This window comes from Sapajus apella, unplaced genomic scaffold (genome assembly GCF_009761245.1).
Source record: "Sapajus apella isolate SASKATOON/1434 unplaced genomic scaffold, GSC_monkey_1.0 scaffold16, whole genome shotgun sequence".
NCBI classification, from domain to species: Eukaryota; Metazoa; Chordata; class Mammalia; order Primates; family Cebidae; genus Sapajus; species Sapajus apella.
In genome coordinates this window covers 14,553,313-14,571,869 of record NW_022436956.1, presented here as the reverse complement: position 1 = coordinate 14,571,869, position 18,557 = coordinate 14,553,313, and the positions used below count along the sequence as shown (strand labels likewise).

The window sequence follows — 18,557 nt, the reverse complement described above, 5'->3', positions numbered from 1 at the left end:
GTCTTTCGGCCAAAGGGCACTCCCAGACACATTCTTCCATTTACATCCCCTTTATTCAGCAAGATGTGCAGGTGATCTGCTCGCATTTAACTTGATTGTTCTCCAACATCATTATGATCATCATAATCACATTCCAGCATTTCCTCAAGTGCCAACTGCATGCCAGGTTTAGGGACATGCAGAGAAGGTGGGTGTAGTGAGTGATGGATTAGAACTAGTTCCTGCAGCCAACGCCCAGTTCCTCCATTTCCCCACTGAGTGACCTTGGCAGGTGACACAACCTCTCTGCCTTTGAGTTCCAGATCTGCATGTGGGGAGGATGGCAGTTAGGATGACAGTATCTGTTTTGCAGAATTCTCCTGAGTAGCAAATGAGTCTGAAATAGTACTTTGCATGTAGTAAATATTCAGTAAAGATTATATTATCATAGAGTTCAGTTCTTACAACTGCAGAAATCCAGAGCTTCTAAGAACCTTAGAGATCATCTAGTCTAATTCCCTCATTTTACAGAATGAGAAACTATAGTGAGACTTGACTCCCAGGGCTGGTGGACACCCTGGTTCCTGATTCCTGGGGCAGCCTCGCATCCTGGCATCTCCCTGCTTATTGTCAGGGAGACAGGATACTTACAAAGTGCTGCCCAACTGCATTAGGCCACAAGGGTTGACTCTTTTCCCTCAAGGAAGCCACAGAGACTGGAGCAGTCTCCCTCCCCTGTCTTGGCCACCCCCTACCCCTGCACACTCCATCTAGGCTGCTGGCTGCCGCTTGGAGTTTCTTCCATCCAGGGGGGGTCAGGACAACAGAGAAGCTCACATCTATTTTTTTGAGGAGACTGGAGCATCAGGAAGAGTAATCAAGATCTTGTTGCCCATAGCAAGAGAAAACCTGTCATTAACCTGGCTGCCCCTCTGATTCCCTCTACCCTCCCTGCCACCCCACACCAACCGGTGGCTGTCAGCCTCCTCTCTGACCCACCTTGAAAAATAACAATTAATGATGTAGTAGCCCTGTGAGGATGAGAGAGACCAGTGGAGGGACTGCTGACAAGTCAGGAGAGGAAAGGCTATTTAGCACAACCAAGCCGACGGAGTCCAGACAGCATGTGCACAGCCAGAATACCATGAGCTGTCTGCAGGCAGTGCCTGTCTGTGCTTATGAACTGGCTGCCCGCTCATGAATCAGCAAACATTTATTAAACTTCTACTCAGTATAGACATAATAGCAGGTGTGGCAGGTGATACATGCCCCAAAGAGATGCTCCCCTGCTGTAAAAAGTGTAAAGCGAAATAGCTGTTCATCTAGTCACGCATTTGACAATATTTGTAGTTGCTGCCTGCCAGGCACTGTCCAAGTGCTGAAGGTGGGTAAGTGTGTTAAAGCCCTTGCCCTCATGGGGCTTGTATTCAAGATATAAGCATGGAACAAGAGGTCTAGTCTCTTTCCATTGAGAGAGATGTTAGAGGATCTTCTAGTTTGAGGAAGTGGATCGGTGTTGCAATTGTAAAAATGTGGAAATGAGTTTCCCCTTCTGGGAGAAGTGGAGACACCTGAATTTGGTGTTAAGGTAAGGACACATCCTGGGCAGGTAAATGGTTAAGCAGAGGTGAGAACTTGGGAGCCTCAGCTCTGAGTGCGATATTCACAGTGTATCTTTGAGGCCCTTGGGGGACAGCATGTGATTAAATGGTGCCCCATGAGCTGCAGACAGTGAAGGCTGAAGGATCAAAGGAGGAGAGCCCGTGTGGGTAGAGAAATTGCACCTAGATTGTAAATTCCTCATTTTCAGTGACACCAAATACCACTCACATGTAAACAATTTGCAGCCGACAGAGTGTTTCCACATATATTTTCTGATTGGATTCTTTTATTATTCCAACAGATACTTGAGTGCCTACTATGTGCCGGCCTGTGCTAGGCACTGAGGACACAGGTGGAAAAGCCCGAACTGCTCCCTGCTCTCCTGGTGCTCATCACCTCCGAGGTAGGCACTCCATTCCCATGTTACTCATGGAGGAAGAGGCAGGCTCTGAGGGGGGCAGCTGCTCAAGAGCATCCATCATAAGGCCCATAGCCAGATGGAGCCCGGCTTCCGTCCAGTCTGGGTCTTCCCTCTGCACTCAGGATCGGCAAGGCTCCTGCTGGGTGTCGAGAGCAGGGTTCTCAAATAGATGGGAAATTTCTGTTTCTGAACTCTCTTTAGGTACTTCCAAAGTACCTAAAGTACAGAACGGAGGCTCAGCTCTGTCTAGGTGGGGACTGTCAGAGACCCTGTGTGATTGGAATCTGTACTGACATACCTGCCTTCAACCTAAATTCTGCCAACACTGCTGAATTCAACACTAGTCAGAGCAGGGGCCTGGGATCTGGATCACATATGATTAGACGCGTACTTTGATTTGAATCCAGTGCTGCTGTCTTAGTTGCATGAGCTCAGATAAGCTACTGAGCCTTTCTGAGCCTCAGCTTCCTCATTTGTCAAACAGAGATGCAACACCATCTTATGGAGTGAGTACATGGTCAAGAAGAGTTAGTATTTATTATTATTATTATTATTGAGACAGAGTCTCACTCTGCCACCTAGGCTGGAGTGCAGTGGCGCAATATTGGCTCACTGCAATTGCAGCCTCCCTGGTTCAAGCAATTCTCCTGCCTTAGCCTCCTGAGTAGCTGGGATTACAGGTGTGCACCACCATGCCCGGCTAATTTTAGTATTTTTAGTAGAGATGAGGTTTCACTGTGTTGGCCAGGCTGGCCTCAAACTCCTGACCTCATGTGATCTGCTCTCCTTGGCCTCTCAAAATGTTGTGATTACAGGCGTGAGCCACTGCACCTGGCCAGCATTTATTATTGAGTGCTTACTCTTAGCAGCAGTGCACAGCATCTTATCATGCAATTCTCATAGCAATTCCATGAGGGAACTATTATCACTCCCATACTGCAAATGAAGAAGTCAGGGTTTGGATATGTTAGCTAACTTGCCCAAGGTGTGCAGCTAGTACATGGCAGTGTAGGACTCAACCCTGTGTTCTTACCTGTGGCAGCCAGCTCAAGCCCCAGGCACAGAATCAGAGGGCAGTACACATTTGCTTCCCTCCACTTCTCAAATGATTGTGATTCCCCTTTGCCTGCATCTGTGGCATTCTGTCTCCTTAGGTTGTTTGTTTTAACTACAGTGAGTATACAAAATATATACACCAAACTGGGAATTTATTTCATATTGGGCCCATCTGTTCATTTATTCATTCAGCCAATATTAGTGGAGCACCTACTATGTGCCAGATAGGGTGCTGGGTGCTTGGTGCTGTCCAGACAGCATTGTTGTCATAAGCAGGATGTGTGTCCCAGTGAGGCATGTTCAGGGTTTGGTAGCAGCAGATGGGGAAGGGATCACAGAAGCCTCGAGGGGTGGCAATGAGCTGAACCTGGAAAACATAGCCTGCAGGCCATCAGAGGATGGGACTGCATTCCGAGCAGAAGCTCCTGCAGGGGGCAGAGGACACAGTGAAAGCACACAACTTCTGCAGGGGAGTGGGCTTCAGCTCTGCTGGGGCAACGGATGCCATAGGGCACAGGGTAGGGACAGGTGAGCAGGGCCAGATCATGAGAGGGTTTACATATTAGAGTGAGGGAATTGCCCTTGATCTTCTGTGCAGTGGAGAGCTCCCCAAGACTTTAGTGCAGGAGTGTGTCATTATCAAGTTTGTATTTCTGTAAGAAGCCCCTGGCTGCTATATGGAGCACCAAACGGAGAGAGAAAGACCAAAGGATGGGGGCCCAGTGACGATGCTATTGCAGAAATCCAGGTTGTTGCTGAAAATGTCTGTACTTGGACTGCTGGTAGTGATGGAGAAAAAGATGTGGTTTTAGGAGGCAGAGATGTCAGGATCTGGGGACTTATTAAATGTGGGGGTGTGGGGACAGAGAAATCTAGGGTAACTCTCAGGCTTCTGGCTTGGGTGACTGGTGGATTGTGGTGCCACCTGCTAAGAAGTAGAAGGAGGAGCAGGTGGCAAGCGTGGTGGAGACTATGCCTTCTCTTTAGGACACGGTGTTTGTGATGTGCTGTGGGATGCCCAGTTGGAGGTGTCATGAGGCAGGTGTGCAGTCATAAGGGTTCAGGAATTGAACTGTTGATGTTGGTGCCACAGCATGCAGGTGGAGGAGAATATACCATGGGCAGGGGAGAAAACCCCCATGGAGGGTAACGGTCATGGAAAGAGCATCTTGGTGCGCTAACTCCAGGATAATTTCTTTTTTTGCCCCTTAATTATTAAAATATTTTCAGTTAATGAAGGATGCACTATCAGGTCCGAAGACTAGATTTATCTGAATATGAAGCTTAAAATAAGACCTCAAACGTCTTGTGTTTTTTGATGAAGAATCGAAAAGCTTCATCTTTCTGCTCTGTAGCAGTTAAGAGAGAAAAGCTAGTAGAGTGAGAGACCTGGTTAGCCTTGGCTCTGCCTCCAGACAGTTATGTGACCTTCAGCTAGGCACGTATCTTTTCTTGGGCATAGCTTCCTCATATGTAATAGAGCTTGTTCTGTGGATTAACTATGATAAAGACTGTGCAAAGAATTTTACAAGCCACTGAGCCTTGCAGACATGCAACATGGTGGCTCTTTTCATTCTCATAAGGTTTATGAGGAAATTATTTCTCATCCCTGTGCCTAGGGCCACAGAGCTGAGGCCCAAGAGCAGCCCAGGACCTGAGCCACCATCATGCTTAAATGTAGTCTCTGAGATTCACCAGTCTTTGGGACCATGAACAGCTACACTCAGTTCCTCAGGCCTGCACGAACTGAGTGTAGTTCTGTCATCAAATAAAATTCACGCAGGCTAATCTGACACCTAGTTAGCAGTCTGCATAATAATTATGGTGCAGCATGCTGATCAGGCATAAATGGAAGGCATTTAATGTAGGCGATTGTATTTAGTAGTACTTTTATATAGCCTAACCAGATTATCACAGTTCTTTTCTCTTTGACAGTTTATTCATTTATCCACTCAACAAATATTTATTAAGGCTGTATAATATGCCAGGCACTGTTCTAAGCCCTGGGGATACATCCAAACAAGATTCCTGTCCTTGCCCCACCTCGATTGAGCTTAAATTCTAGTGGGGAGACAGAAAATAAGTGAATAATAAACTTCATCCATAATGAATAAGAATGTTTAGCTTCTCCCGAGACTGTGCTTGCTTTAATCTATCCCTGCACCAACACCCATGATTAAAGAACAAAGATTCTGGGCCTGATTTGCCAACAGCGGAGCTGTCTTTACCCCTATCCTTTACTCTTGATCTTCCTCTGTCTTCCTCTAGCAGGCGATTGCTTGAGGCCTTCCATTCATTGCACAAATATGTGCTATGCACCTATTATGTATAAATAGACCCTGGGGATGCAACAGGAACCTGGACAGAGTCCTTGCCCTTAAGGAGTGCACACTTATCCCCGGCATAGATGCATGAAGGCAACAGCAATAGAGGGAAAAGTGCTGTTCTCAGAGCCATGCCAGGCTGCTGATAGCTCACAGAGAGAGGCCCCACTCTGGCCATGGCAGGGGCGAGCAGAGGAGTGTCCTTTGGGCAGAAGGGATGCCCTGTGCACAGGAAGTGACAAGGCTCTGAGTGTGGCTGAAACATTGAGTGTGTTGGGGGAGGTGGGGTGTCCCTGAACAAATTTTTTTTTTTGAGTCATAACACACATAAAGTACACACATCATAAGTTTACAGCTCAGCAAGCTTTCATGAAGTGAACACACCTTTGCAACCCACACTCAGTGTGAAAACCACAGAACATCACCAGCACCAGCAGAGTCCCCTCATGTCACCTGCCAGTTGCTACCCTAACCATGAAACTGGACTTCCAACAGCACAGAGTGGTTTAGTCTGTTTTTTCACTTGATATAGACGGAATTATTCTGTCTATAGAATATGTAATCTTTTGTACCAGTCTTTTTTTTGCTAAATCTTATGTTTATGAGATTCATCCATTCTGTTGCATGTAGTTGCTGATTATTCATTTTCATTTCTGTGTAACATTTCCCTGTGTGCATATATAATGTATTTCTCCATAGTGCTGCTGGACATTTGGGTAGTTTCCAGTTTGGGGAACTGGAAACCACTAGCGTGCTGCTGTGGACATTCTAGTGCATGTCTTTGTGATCATATACATGCCTTTCTGCTTGATGGAAAGCTCTAGTAGACCAGCTTTCCAAAGTGCTTATTTCAGTTTATACTCCTGCTAACGCTGGATAAGAGTTCCAGTTTTACCACGTCCTTGCTAACGCTTGATGTTGTCTTTTTTTTTTTCTTTTAATTCTGGTGGGTGTAAAGTGGTTATATTATTGTGGTTTAAAAATTTCATTTTCCTGATGCTTAATGAGTCTGAGCACCTTTTCAAATGTTTATAAGCCATTTGGATATCTTCTTTAGTAAGGTGTCTGTTCAAGTCTTTTGTTCAGTTTCTATTGGATTGTCTGTCTAGGGGAGGGAGGAGGAAACGTTTTGATACCACTCTCCTAACCAAGGGCACCTGGAATTAGCATATCCAGGTGCTCATCAGCCCCACCCTCACCCCAGAGAAGCCAGCAGAACTGGCCATCAGTAGACTCTGGGTCTCAGTAGGGGCCAAGGCACATGCTGCCCTAGGGAGAGGCAGCCCCCTGCAAGGTTCTGGATTTGACGTCAGAGGCCCACCCACCTCAGGAAGGAGGAGAGGGATTGGTAGAGGATGGGACTGGGGCTAGTTTTCAGCAGCAGCAGAGCAGTTGTGGAAAGCAGCGGATGATCTGGGAGGTGTGTGTCTGCCCTCCATATCTGCTGGGAACAGACCTCTCCTATCTGGGCCAGGGAGGACCTGATGTTTTCATAGTGCCTCATTTAGGCCAGACCCTGAGCATGGTGGCTTCTCCAGTGTTACCTTGATTCTTCTTTAGTTCAACTCCACCAGGAGGGGTTGTTACATCACTTTTACTACATCACTTTTACATGTGAGGACACTAACTGAGACACAGAGGGGCCCTCGTGAAGGCCACACAACTGGCAAGTGGAGGAGCTGGCCTTGAACCCAGTTCCCTCTCACACCTCTCCCCAGTGTGCAGTGCTTGTGCTATGTTACTTGTGCTAGGTTACTCTATGCAGTAGAGTAACCTCCCATCCCTCCCATCCCTTCCGCTTCTACTCATCCATGGCTCCAATTCCTTGAGAGCAGATGAGGTTTTTTTCTTTTTTTTTGGACACAAAGGCTCTCTCTGTCGGCCAGGCTGGAGTGCAATGGTGAAGGGTGTGCCCTGTCTCACTGCAACCTCTGCTCCTGTGGATAAGTCTCCTGAGTAGCTGGGGTAACAAGTGCCCACCGCCACGCCCACCTAATTTTTGTATTTTTAGTAGAGACGGGTTCTGCCATGTTGGCCAGGCTGGTCTCAAACTCCTGGCCTCAAGTGATCCACCTGCCTCAGCTTCTCAAAGTGTTGGGATTAGAGGCGTGAGCCACTGGGCTTAGCTGAGAGCAGAAGAGGTTCTTCATTATTAATGAGGCACCATGAATCATCCAACCACAGTTACAGCAACTTGCCCCATGTTGATCACAGAGCTGAAGTTAGATCTCTGGCTCCACGACTTTCCCCGGTAGCTGGGGGTCACTGGGATGGTGGGGCAGCTGCCTAGCTGGAGCCTGGGACTCACGTGCCCCCCACCCCCTCTCTCGCAGAGTTATGTCATGCCCAGGCCAGCAGGGGGCTCCATGAGGATTCATAGAAGATGCCCCGCGTCTCGGCGCCTTTGGTGCTGCTTCCTGCTTGGCTCGTGATGGTCGCCTGCAGCCCGCACTCCCTGAGGATCGGTAAGTGTGGCCTGGCTCAGGGCATTGCCCCCACCCACTATCCCAGGTGTCCACAGGGGACATGAGAGTGCTGCATAGGCCCTGGGGAAGCCGCCCAGCCTGTGCACTGTGCCCTCCCCGAGTGTGGCTGGGGTGGAGACACAGGTGGTGATGGTGGTAGAGGCAGCTGACAGCTGACCACTCCGATCTGGTCAGCCTGCCGAGCTCCTCAGCCACTAGAATAAAAATGCTGATAACTCCCTGGTGCAGTCAATGTAGGCTCATCCTGGCTGGTTAAAAGGCAGCTGTCGGGGAAGGAGAGTGAGGATGGCTGTGGGGATTCCAAATCTAAGGCTGGAGATAGGAGAAGAGGCCCCTTCTTTCTTGTGATCAGTCCGAGAAGGCTTCCTGGAGAGCGTGCTGTGTCTACAACTTGGAAGAAGCCAGGAGTCTGCTGGGGTGGCCTGGCTACTTGGAAGGGCCCTTGACATTGGGTCTGCTTGCCGTGGCCTGGATCTGAGAGATAAGACAGGGTCATGTGACTCCCTCCCTTGCCTTGTTACTGTGGTGTGCCCATTCTAGATGTGGGCAGGTGGGCTTTCACCTGAGCCCTCAGCACCCCATCCCTGGAGGGGTGGGCCTGGGAAGTCAGGTGCCTTCTCCCTGCCAGGACTGAGCAAGACTTGTCACCTGCAGATTGAGGCTCTCCAGATCCTAGGTTCTGGGGACACAGCCAGCCACAGGGACAAGGACACAGTTCAGTCCAGCAGGCACAGTGTGGTCATCTGATAGCCCAGCAACAGAGAACCTATGGAGTCAGGACAGATGTGGGTGTCAGGGATCAGGGGTGTCTGTGTGTACATGGGGGATGGGGGTTAATGTGGACAGGTGGGTGGCACATAGCAGTGACAGACTCGGACAGGTAGGTTGTTGGTTATAAGACGACCCATCCAACAGCAGGGGTAGGGTTAAGTGAAAGCCCCAGAGGGACTCAAATACCAGGCAGTTTACCCCGACGGAGGTAACCTGAGGCCCCTCTTCCCACACTGGGGTGGGAGCAAAGGCACCCACCTTTGGGTCTTAAACCTGAGCCTGAAAGAGTTAGCGGCTGACTTAGGGCAAAGATGGCATGATGCTGAATATCTGGGAGTTGACTTAAAGCGCCCAAACTCTTCCAGTCGCATTCAGGTCAGTGCACTGGTGGTGGTCAAGAGCCATGGTGTGGGCAGAGGTGGGCGAGCTGCCGAGACCGGGCTAGGCCAGGTGTCACAGGCTGGGCGCCTGGCCTGCAGGTGTGTGAGCTGCTCCGTTTTACCTTGCGTCACAGTTTTTCATGCAAATGCAGAGGAGCTGATTGGAATCAGCAACGTGGACAGGTGACTCAGTTCTCCCTGTCACCCTGCCCTCGATGCACTGCTCTGCATGCTTAAAAAAAAAAGTTATTAAAAAACAAAATCTTCCCTCCCTCTTCTCCGTCCATTTTTACAGAAACTTCCTTACCTAATTTAATTCTGCTTAGAAGAAATGCAAAATGGTTTATATCCTTAAGATGTTTAATTTATAAGATGCCTACAGTTACTCAGCATTTGCTGCGAGGTTTTCACCCCCTCTAAATGAGTGAATAAAGTGGCGACCCATCAATTTCCATTCGTCACTAATGGGAAACGGAAAGGGATTGAGCCAGAATCGGCAGCACCTCATGGCCTCGCCTCTCTCGACACTGTGCTCCGGGAGGGAAGCAGAAAGCGGAGCTGACAGATCCCTTTCTTGGCTGCCATGGCAGAGGGCTTCAAAGAGCCCCCTCGTGTTCCCAAACCCACACTCTGAACAATGCTTCTCCAGTTCTGTCAAGACTGCTGGCCCTTAGTTTTGGTTCATGTTAGGCCACTTCCAGCCACTTTCCAGCCAGGAGCCCTGCTGGCTGGCAAGGTCAAACTAGACCTAATCTCCTGCAGAGGCCAGGAAGCAGAGTTAAGCCAACAGAAGAAGAAAAGAATAACCCAAACAGCAGTGCCAGGACCCATTCTTCCTGTCTCCTTGGTTAGCCTGGGTGCCAGGAGCTTTTTAAAAGTCTCCCGATCCTTATGGATGGAAAGGTGCTAATTGCATGGACTCCAGAGGGTGTGTGGAGTAGGGCAGGGATAGGAAGAGAAGTGGGTCAAGAAAACACAAGCAGCTGTGCGGAGCAGCAGGCGGCCTTGCACGCAGATGAGCTGGCTGGCGTTAACCGTGCTGAGGTCTCTGGGGTCCTTGAGAGGCTTATGGGAAGGGAAGGGGCTGCTGCTCTTCTCACCATTTTGGGGGTCACTTTTTCTTGCAGTTGGGTTTTCTTGGGGTTTCCCCCAACCCCAGCCTTAGAATGGGTGACTCTTAGAATGGTGCTGCCTGAAGAGACCAGGGATCTCAGAGACATATTGCCTTGTGTGCTCCATCCTCAGCCCCACTTGTCTGCTGGTGACAATATGGATGTTTGGACAGAGGCGGCCAAACCCATTACCCTGCCTTGTGACGGCTGTTTTTCATTCAAGTGAGGCACAGGGCAGGAGACACAGCCAAATTGTCTATTATAGTGTTTGGTGTTTACCCCTCGAATGAGGTTTTGGGTGAAAGAAAGGGATTTTATTTATGGCTGTGAGGCTGGCTGCATAAATTCCCCAAACTCTCACACATATGTCAACCCCTTCCGTCATCTATCTTCTGAAAATGTTTTTTGATTTTGCTTCTGTCCCTCTGGGTCCTCTGAGTGATGACTGTGGAGCTACAAGTTAATAAATGCCCTGAGAAGACCCCACCCCATCTCTGCACCCCCCTTCCCACCGTTACTTAAAGAGACCAGAGATCATTATCATTCTTAGATCCAGAAGGGACTATAGGATTCATTATCTAACCTGGTCATCTTGCAAATGAGGAAACAGGGCCACATCGGGCAGTGGTTTGGCCAAGGTCACCTGGCAAGTAGGGGTCTGGCTGGTGGCAGCTGGCACTGGTGCTGGCATCCTTGACTCCTCTTCCAGTGCTCTCTTCTCTGTGTACCCATGGACTCCCTTAGCTACTGGGAAGCAGAATCACCTTCAACAGTATGAGAAGGTTATTTCTTACAGTTTTCTCCAATTCAGTTCAGAAAACATTTCAGACATTAGCAAATGTGTTGCCCTTGCTCCTAACACCTTGGGTACGCATTAAATATTTGTTAACTGAATGAACACCAGGCTCCAAGCGTACCTCTTGTTACTCCTTCCTCAGCTCTGTGTTTTAGCTACACGTAGCCACTCCCTGTGAGCCAAATATACTAGGAAGATTTACTCCTGGCTTTACCCAATTCCCTTGCTCTGCCTGTAGTGCTGTTCCTCCCATTCCATCTTCTCAATCTGGACAACAAATCGAACCCCTCCTCCTCCTCTTCTTTTCCTTCGTCTTTCTCCTCCATCATCATCAGCTTAAATGGCTCTTCCTCTGCAAAGCCCTTTCCTGATATCATCCTGTTCGTGAGAGGGAGAATTCATCTTTTTCCTACCATCCCCCCATTCCCCCAGCACATAACATCTGTTCCAGCATTTACCGTGTTAATATTCTAATGGTTATGGCATTTTCTCACTAGACTCTGAACTCCAGGGGAGAGTGACCCCCTGACAAAAGGGCCCAACACATGATGCATACAAGTGTATGGCTCTAGCTCAATGAATGTGATGAATAGGTAACTCCATGGCCGCTGCAAGACTGAGTTTTCCAATGACATGTTTGGTATCATTATTTTAAATGGCACTGTCTTAACTATTGCATAAAGAGATAAACTTATTGGAGCAAGCAGAAGAGAAAGGAGAAAGAGGAAAAGGAGAAAATGTTCATCTATCTGTCTTACTTAAAAGAGAATAGGAATGGGCGGAAGGTCCTGGTTGGGTTCTACTGAAAATTTTGGCAGTAATAATAAACACAATGATACAATTATTCATTCATTAATTCACTCAACAAATACTGATTGAATGCTGTGTGCCAAGCACTGAGGTTGCAGTGCTACATAGTAGTAATCAAGATAATAACTCCCACTCTGCCCGGTACTGGGCTAGGGATTTCTGATGTCTCAGTCAGTCTCATTGGAATGAACAATGCCCGGTTATAGATGAAGAAACGGAGGCTCAGAGAGTTTAAACAACACATCTAAGGTCACACAGCTACTGAAATTTGAACATGTCTGTCTCCAAAGCTGTCTCTTCCTGCTCTCCTGGAGCTAATGACACCCTGGAAACATTTGGATATCCCATTATCACGGCCGTCAGATTAAATAGATTGTGTTCTCCTGGTAAGGGCATTGAAAGATGGCAAAAAATCATCATTGCTAATATGGTTTCTTGCTCTTTTTTGGAGACTTTTTTTTTTTTTAACTTCCAAAACATTTCTAAAGGGCACAAAGTCTAGCTGAGAGATGAGGAAACTGAGGCATAGTGATTTCAGAGGCTCAGTCCAGATGGCAGGGGAAGTTCTGCTCAGCGTGCATATACTAGACACACCAGCAAGTTATTGTAGCAATTGAAATTCTCTTGTTGAAGGTTTCCTTGTGTGGTAAAGCAGCAAGAGCCTGGATTTATTTGACCCTCTGTCTTATGAGGAGCCCCCCAGGCACTTTACAGCTGTTATTTTTTACTTGGTTGATTTCCCCTCAACGAACTCCAATCCTGTACAGAGAATATGGAACATCGAAATATTATAAAGATAAAGGTAATAGGAGAATTGGGGGAGACAAGGGGAAAGAATGAAAAACACCAGTTTCTTATCCTGTTATGCTGTGTATTAAATATATCTGATCCACCAAGATTCAAATGTACCAGCTGAATTCTTTGCCTTGTAGCGGATTCACCATGGATATATAATTTTTCTTTTGAGTAGTGGGCTCCTCTGATAATGGCAGCACATTACATTTTGATCAGCATGCAACTTTTCATCTCATTTCCAAATTGAGTCACCCATATAGACAATCAATTGGTCTTTCACATTAGTGACAAATAGAAATTGATGACTTTCTCCTTCATTTGTCACCTAGAGGGGGAATATAGAAGGATTTCTAGGACATAAATCTCTCCCCTGGTGACCATCTTAGGGAGGCTGTGTCTTTCTTATTCATGTCTGTATCCCCAGAGTCTAGCACAGTGCCTGGCCCACAGTAGTGGGCTTAGTAAATGTTTGCTAAATGAATTATCTGTGACAAGTTTTGAATTTAGAGCTGACCCATCAGTTTGCAAACGCCTCTTCCCCCAGGAATTGGTCAAGGTTTAAAAATGCCAACCAATGTTATTGTCAGCCCATTAAATATATAATTAGAAGAGTAAATATTTTACCAAAAGAAAAAAAAAGTCCGCGTGTGTGTCTGCACAGACTTGTGCTTATGTAAGGCCATCTCTCCTCTCCTCCTTGGTCCTCCCCTGCCACCAACACATTTTGGGGGGTTGAGGGAGGTGTGGCTGTAGGGAAAGAGAGATCCAGGCTGGCATGCTGTTGTGTCATCCATCTTCCCTTGGTCTTCAGGAGCACCACACAGGGTGCTTTGGGGATGTTTATTCTCTCTTTCGCCCTTTCCAGAACCCATCGTGCACTTCATCCATAGTCTCTTCTGCTGAGAAGTTAGAGATGAATTAGGCCTAGATATTCCATTTTACAGATAAGAAATCCTGGGCTCCCAAAAGGTGAAATGAATTGGTGAATGCCCTTTTGGCAGCACCCAGGACTCCTGACTCCCAACTGCCTGGGTGACATCTGTGCCATGGTTTGTAGTGTATAGCGTGTTCTTACACACATTAATTCTGTTTCCTCAGTGCCCTGCGAGGCAGGTTGACGTGAGCACATCTTGTGGAGAGGAGCCTGAGGCTCCCAGGTTTGTGACTTGCCCAGGCTTACAGAGGTGAGTGGTCAGGGAAGAGGAAGATGGTCACATCAAAGGGGGTGGACTGAGAAGCATCTGAGGACAGCGTTGGGGCCAGGTCCTGAATAGCCTGCTGGCAGTGTGTTTTTGACAAGTGAGATCTGAATGCCACCAGGAGCCAGTGTGCTGAGGCATGGGGCCTCACAAAATCAGGTAATTCATTTAGCAAACATTTACTAAGCCCACTACTGTGGGCCAGGCACTGTGCTAGACTCTGGGAATACAGACATGAATAAGAGTTTAGAGCAAAGAGAAAAAGCGCTTAGGTAATGGCAGCAAGCATTCATAAGTTTTGCTTATTTATTTATTTATTTATTGAGATGGAGTCTCACTCTGTCACCAGGCTGGAGTGCAGTGGTGTGATCTTGGCTCACTGCAACCTCTGCCTCCTAGGTTCAAGCGATTCTCCTGCCTCAGCCTCCCGAGTAGATGGGCCCACAACACATCCAGCTAATTTTTATATTTTCAGTAGAGAGAGGGTTTTACCATGCTGGCCAGGATGCTCTTGATCTCTTGACCTCATGATCTACCCGCCTTGGCCTCCCAAAGTGCTGGAATTACAGGTGTGAGCTACCGTGCCCGGCCTCTACTATTTTGTTTTCTTAAGCATATTGTGATTGATCGCTGGAAAGGATCCCACTGGCAAAAGTGTCAGGCATGAAGGGTTGGAGCTGTTGTTTCGTATTTGAAGTCTTAGATAACAGTTGATTTCCATATCATTTTGGTATGTGGCTGCCTGTATTCATTTGTGCTAGAATGGCCTGGGTATCTCCAGGCTCTCAACAAATATTACAGCCTGATGGTATCTATTCGGTTGGATCGAGCACGTGGCCAGCGGACCTGACTGGCAGTATTGGATTCAACGGGACGAACATCTATTGAAAGAGTGATGGTGATATTTCATCAGAATTCAAAAACCTGTCTCCAGTTCTGTGAAGTCATTTACAAAAAATCTTGGGATGTGGAGTGAGTCACTAGCAAGCTCTATTTTGGTGGGGGGCGGGTGTTGGAGTAGAAATTATGGAAAGAGGTTTTGATTTCAAGTAAAAAAGTGTTTTCCAGGCAGATGGAATGGGCTTTTTTGGATGCCAAGGTCTCCATACCTGGAGATCGTCACAGATAGGTTGGACAGGGATATCAGCATCAAATGTGGTATTGGATTTGTTACCTCTAAGACTCACTCTGGTCTGGGATTTGGTGATACAATCTTTTCACCTTTGGTCTCTTCTCATCCTCTCATAGGGAGGCATTTCACTATTGTTGTGTCCACATTAATAGCCATTAACAAGAGCTTAGAATTGAGGCAACCATCTGCCTAATTTAAGCCATGACCCCATTTGGCTCCAATCCCTTGGATAAGCCAGGTAGGACGTAAGAGCCCTGCTAATTCTTTTGTTCTGTTGATGTAGACCTGGGCTGTCCAGGTGCCTTCTTCCTCCCTGTAGCCACTGATGGCCGAGCTGGAGAAACACAGGCAATGTGGAAGCTGCTGCTAGACCTCAGCTGAGTGCCTGCGTGGGTGGGACGCGTGCGTGTGCATCGCCGGAGCCAGCACATCCCACTCACAGCCTCGCAGCTCGTCAGCAGGCAAGACAGTGGTCACACTTAGCTCTCATTAGTCTGGATAAACAGGCACACGTTCCCTATCGGCTTTACGGGGGCTGGGGCTCGGCTAGGGGGAAAACGTGGGCAGCAGGGTGCTGCAGACAGCTGTCAGGCTACCCAGCAGTCCCTCCATGTCCCATTGGTGTATATTTCCTCCCATTGAGCTGAGATAAGGTGCTTGGGCAGCTCGTGTGGGCCCAGCCAGCGAGACCCAGTAAGCCCACACTGATGAGGAGTGGTGTGGAGAGGACACTGACCAGTCAGGCTCAGATGCGCATGCACTGGCAAACACAGTTCTCTGGCCGGGTAGACAGTGCCACTGTGCTGGACTCGGGAGGCACCGTGACTCAGTCTAATACCCAACCCTGACTAGGGGTCTCTGGAATTGAGATTCTATCTATCTGTTATGAGTATGACCTCTTTAGAAGAAAGGTTCATCATGTCTGTAGTCCCAGTTACTTGGGAGGCTGAGATGGAAGGATCACTTGAGTCCAGATGTTTGAGGCTGCAGTGAGCTATGGCAGCACCACTGCCCTCCATCCTGGGTGACAGAGTGAGATCCTGTCTCATAGATAGATACATAGATAGATAGATAGATCTGTAGGTAGGTAGGTAGATAGAGAGGTAGGTAGATAGATAAGTAAGTACATAGGTAGGTAGGTAGAGAGGCGTATAGAGTAAGAAAGAGGTAGGCAGACAGAGAGAGAGAAGTAGGCAGATGAAAGAAGGAAGGAAGGAAGGAAAGAAAGAGAAAGAAAGAAAAAGAGAAGAAAGAGAGAAAAAAAAGGAAAGAAAAGAAATGAAAAGAGGCTTACCACTACCCCAGGGCAGCCATCAGCCCCAGCCCTTTACACTCCCATCACTCCTTATGTTTTGGGTGGGGAATCAGCCTCAGCGGGATTGACTGGTCATCTGGGGTAGTCCACAAGAGGGTTCCCCATGTCTCACTTGCCTCTCGGTCTCTTCCACTGGACTCACCCAGGTTCCTTCAGTGGCTTTTCATATGATTGAAGAATGGAGTCAGATGTGTTGTGGGGAACACTGGAGTTGGCTCTCGGGAGGCTCTAGCATAGCGTGCTTATTAACACCAGGAGCATGGGTTCTGGAACCAGGCTGCCGGGATATGAATCTGAGCTCCATCCTTTACTAGCTGTATGACCTTGGGGAAGAACAAAATTTCCCAGTGCCTCCATTTCTTCATCTATAACATGGGCTAATAGTAGTCCCTGTTTTATGCTTTAATGAGAATTCAGTAAGTTCCTTCATAGAAGCACTTAAGATGCTGTCAGGCATACAGTTAAGTGTTCTGTAAGTGACATCTGTGATTGATAATAGTACTACTGGGCCAGCCTGTCTCCATCTCTAGCCTTTACCTGCCCAGATCACTCTTCCCCATTCCTCCACCAAATCTTATCTTCCCTTTTTTAAAATCCTGCTTTAAACTCACCTTGTTCTAGGAGATGAGAATCCCCACCTTGTCTAAGGAACTTTTCCTTCCAAAGCATAGGTGTATGTGTGTGTTCACACACTCATGTGTGGGTTGCACTCTTTCTGGGCACTTACCCCCCGCCCCCCAGTTTCTGTGCAGGCATTTTTTGAAAACTTGTGTGAATTCCATCTACCCTGGGAGGCTAAGAGCATCCTGAGGAGGGGAGCTCTGTCTTTCCTACCCTCTTAGCATGGTGGACTCTTCACATAGGAGCGGTTGTCCCAGGTATTGACTAATGGAGATGAATGATTCCCCCTTCTTAAAAACCTTCTTTGGCTGCTGGGCTCCCTATTTAATGGGCTCCCTATTTTTCTTCTTCCTTTCACAGCAAAGCTCTACAAAAGAATTGCCTATTCAAACTGTCTCCATTTCCTCTTTTCTCTTTCCATATCAGTAAAACCCTCTCCAACCAAACCCTCAGTCCCGAGCATTGTTGCCCAGATTGCTAAATCCAGTGATCAGTCCCCAGGCACCAACTTACTGGACTTAACAGCGGCATTTGACATAGTCTTTTCCTCCCTCTGCCTTGAAACACTTTTTCACTTAGCTTCTAGACCACATCCCATCTCGTTCTTGCCCTGTTTCTGGCCATTCCTTCTCAGTCTCCTTTGCCTGTTGCTCCTCATCTTTTAATCTCTAAAGATGGATGTGCCTCAGGGCCCAGGCCTGAAACCTCTTCTCTGTGTATGCCTACTCCTGTGGTGATCTCACGCAGTCCTAGAGCTTTAAATGCACCTGTATGCTTATGACTCTCTCATCTCATCCCCAGCTCTGACTCTTCTCCACAACTCCAGGCTCATCCCCACTGGGATGTCTAACAGAAACCCAAATTTGGCATGTCCACAATTGAGTTCTTGATTGTCCCCTCCATGCCTGCTTCTCCTGCTGTCTTCCTCCCATTTCATAAATGGTAATGCCATTCTATTTACGTAGACAGGCTCCAAACCTTCGAGGCATCCCTGATCTCACCTTTCTCTGATACCCACACCCTCTCTATCAGCAGTCCTGTTGGCTCTGCCTTCCAAGCACATCTAGTACAACCCAACTGCTTCTCACCACCTCAGCAGGTGCTTCTCTTTTCCAAGCCAGTAATATTTCACCCTGGATTACTGCAAACCTTTCTGGTTAGTTTCCCTGCCTCTTTCTTGCCCTCTCACTTTTCGTTCTCAAATTGGCAGCAAAAATGACTCTTTTAAGATGTAAGTTGGATTGTGTCAGTCCTCTGCTCCAGTCCTCTGCTGACTTCCTATGTCAGAATAAAAGATGGAGTCCTCACAGTGGCCCACAGGGCCATCTATGAACTGCCCTTTATTCTGGTGAATTTTATTGTCATTTCCTATCACCCTGCCTCTCACTCATGCCCCAGCCCCAGCTCCACTGCTTTCTTTGCTTTTCCTCAAATGCACCAAGTGTGCTTCTACCCCAGGATCCCTTGCATCTGCTGTGCTGTCTGCCTGGAACACACCTCACTTGGATATCTGCATGGTTCACTCTCTCATGCCATGCTGGTCATGCCCTGACCATCCTTTAGCCCTTCCTTTGCCCCTGACATTTTCTGTCCTTCTCTGCTTTCTTTTTCTTTTCTATTCTTTCTTTTTTTTAAATTGTACTTTAAGTTCTGGGATACATGTGCAGAATGTGCAGGTTTGCTACACAGGTATACATGTGCTATGGTGGTTTGTTACACCATCAACTTGTCATCTACATTAGATATTTCTCCTAATGC

At 47.6% G+C, this 18,557-nt stretch overlaps 1 protein-coding gene across 2 annotated transcripts in view; it reads left to right on the top strand.

The window, feature by feature from the left end:
* Positions 1-1,333: 1,333 nt before the first annotated feature.
* Positions 1,334-18,557, top strand: part of GRIK4 (glutamate ionotropic receptor kainate type subunit 4) — a 337,173-nt gene continuing 319,949 nt past the window's right edge. Inside the window, exons 1-2 of one of the 2 annotated variants that reach the window (XM_032285175.1) lie at positions 1,334-1,984; positions 7,716-7,847. In XM_032285175.1, coding sequence (XP_032141066.1) covers positions 7,766-7,847 — 82 coding nt within the window. In that variant the 5' untranslated portion in view covers positions 1,334-1,984; positions 7,716-7,765. The remainder of the gene's footprint in view (positions 1,985-7,715; positions 7,848-18,557) is intronic. The other variant, XM_032285174.1, reaches the window with a different exon arrangement.